Raw genomic sequence first — 898 nt, forward strand, 5'->3', positions numbered from 1 at the left:
AATCAAACGAGAAAATAACATGTATCCAATATCTATCAAAGGTTTAAAATATATTAGATACATGATTAAGGATGGTAAATGTTAGATTGATGGATACGGGCATACGCAACGTTAGAGAAATGCTACGAGCTTAAATAAAAGACGGAAGGTTTCAGGTATAAAGACACCTTACCTCCACCAGGCGGCTTTGTAGCTAAAGTCCCATGCTATTTGAAATACTTACATACTAAAAGAATAAATAGAAACTATAAATTACATCTGTAATCAACGGATAAAATATAATTCATAGAATATTTATCTAAAATGTAAGAAGAAATTTCATGGACTTACCAGATCCCATGCTTTCATGTTACACATCTGAAGACCGACTGAAGGGTTGGGGGGCATCTTCATTATATTCTGGAAAGAAGATACAGTTTGAAGAGTACTGATAATCCGTAATAATATCTGAAAATAAACTTTCTGCCGTTACGATTCAGAGAAATTGCAGCATGCATTGTACCATAAGGAGTTGTACATAGCTTTATTCCCGCATGAAATTTACAATTGGCTTCCTTTCACACTGTAGTGAACCATACGCTTTTCCCAACTTACGCAAATGTAATATATGCATGGTTATACATTAAATACTACATGAACATTATATTACATGCCTGCACTATAGGGTCACGATTATAATCACACCAAACTCTCTCTAAACGATAACAACGCAACGCCAGACTATACCCCCCGCCCCACACAGAGTAAAACCAAGCTCACTACACACTATAGCAACACAATCAACCACATGGTTACTCACCCTCCTGCTGCGGGCGTGTTGGCTCGCGGGCTGCGGTTCCTGTGAAAGATAACCATAATTTGCTAATTATATCTTTAAATCTATTAATTTGCAACTTCC

General features: G+C 36.7%; 1 protein-coding gene across 2 annotated transcripts in view; it reads right to left on the reverse strand.

Annotated features, from left to right (window-relative positions):
* Positions 1 to 898, reverse strand: part of LOC119590395 — an 8,525-nt gene that overhangs the window by 535 nt on the left and 7,092 nt on the right. For both annotated transcript variants that reach the window (XM_037939064.1, XM_037939065.1), the window contains exons 4-5: positions 800 to 838; positions 331 to 399 (exon numbers count right to left, since the gene is read on the reverse strand). In XM_037939064.1, coding sequence (XP_037794992.1) covers positions 331 to 399; positions 800 to 838 — 108 coding nt within the window. The remainder of the gene's footprint in view (positions 1 to 330; positions 400 to 799; positions 839 to 898) is intronic.

The sequence above is a fragment of the Penaeus monodon genome, chromosome 27 (assembly GCF_015228065.2).
Source record: "Penaeus monodon isolate SGIC_2016 chromosome 27, NSTDA_Pmon_1, whole genome shotgun sequence".
NCBI lineage: Eukaryota > Metazoa > Arthropoda > Malacostraca > Decapoda > Penaeidae > Penaeus > Penaeus monodon.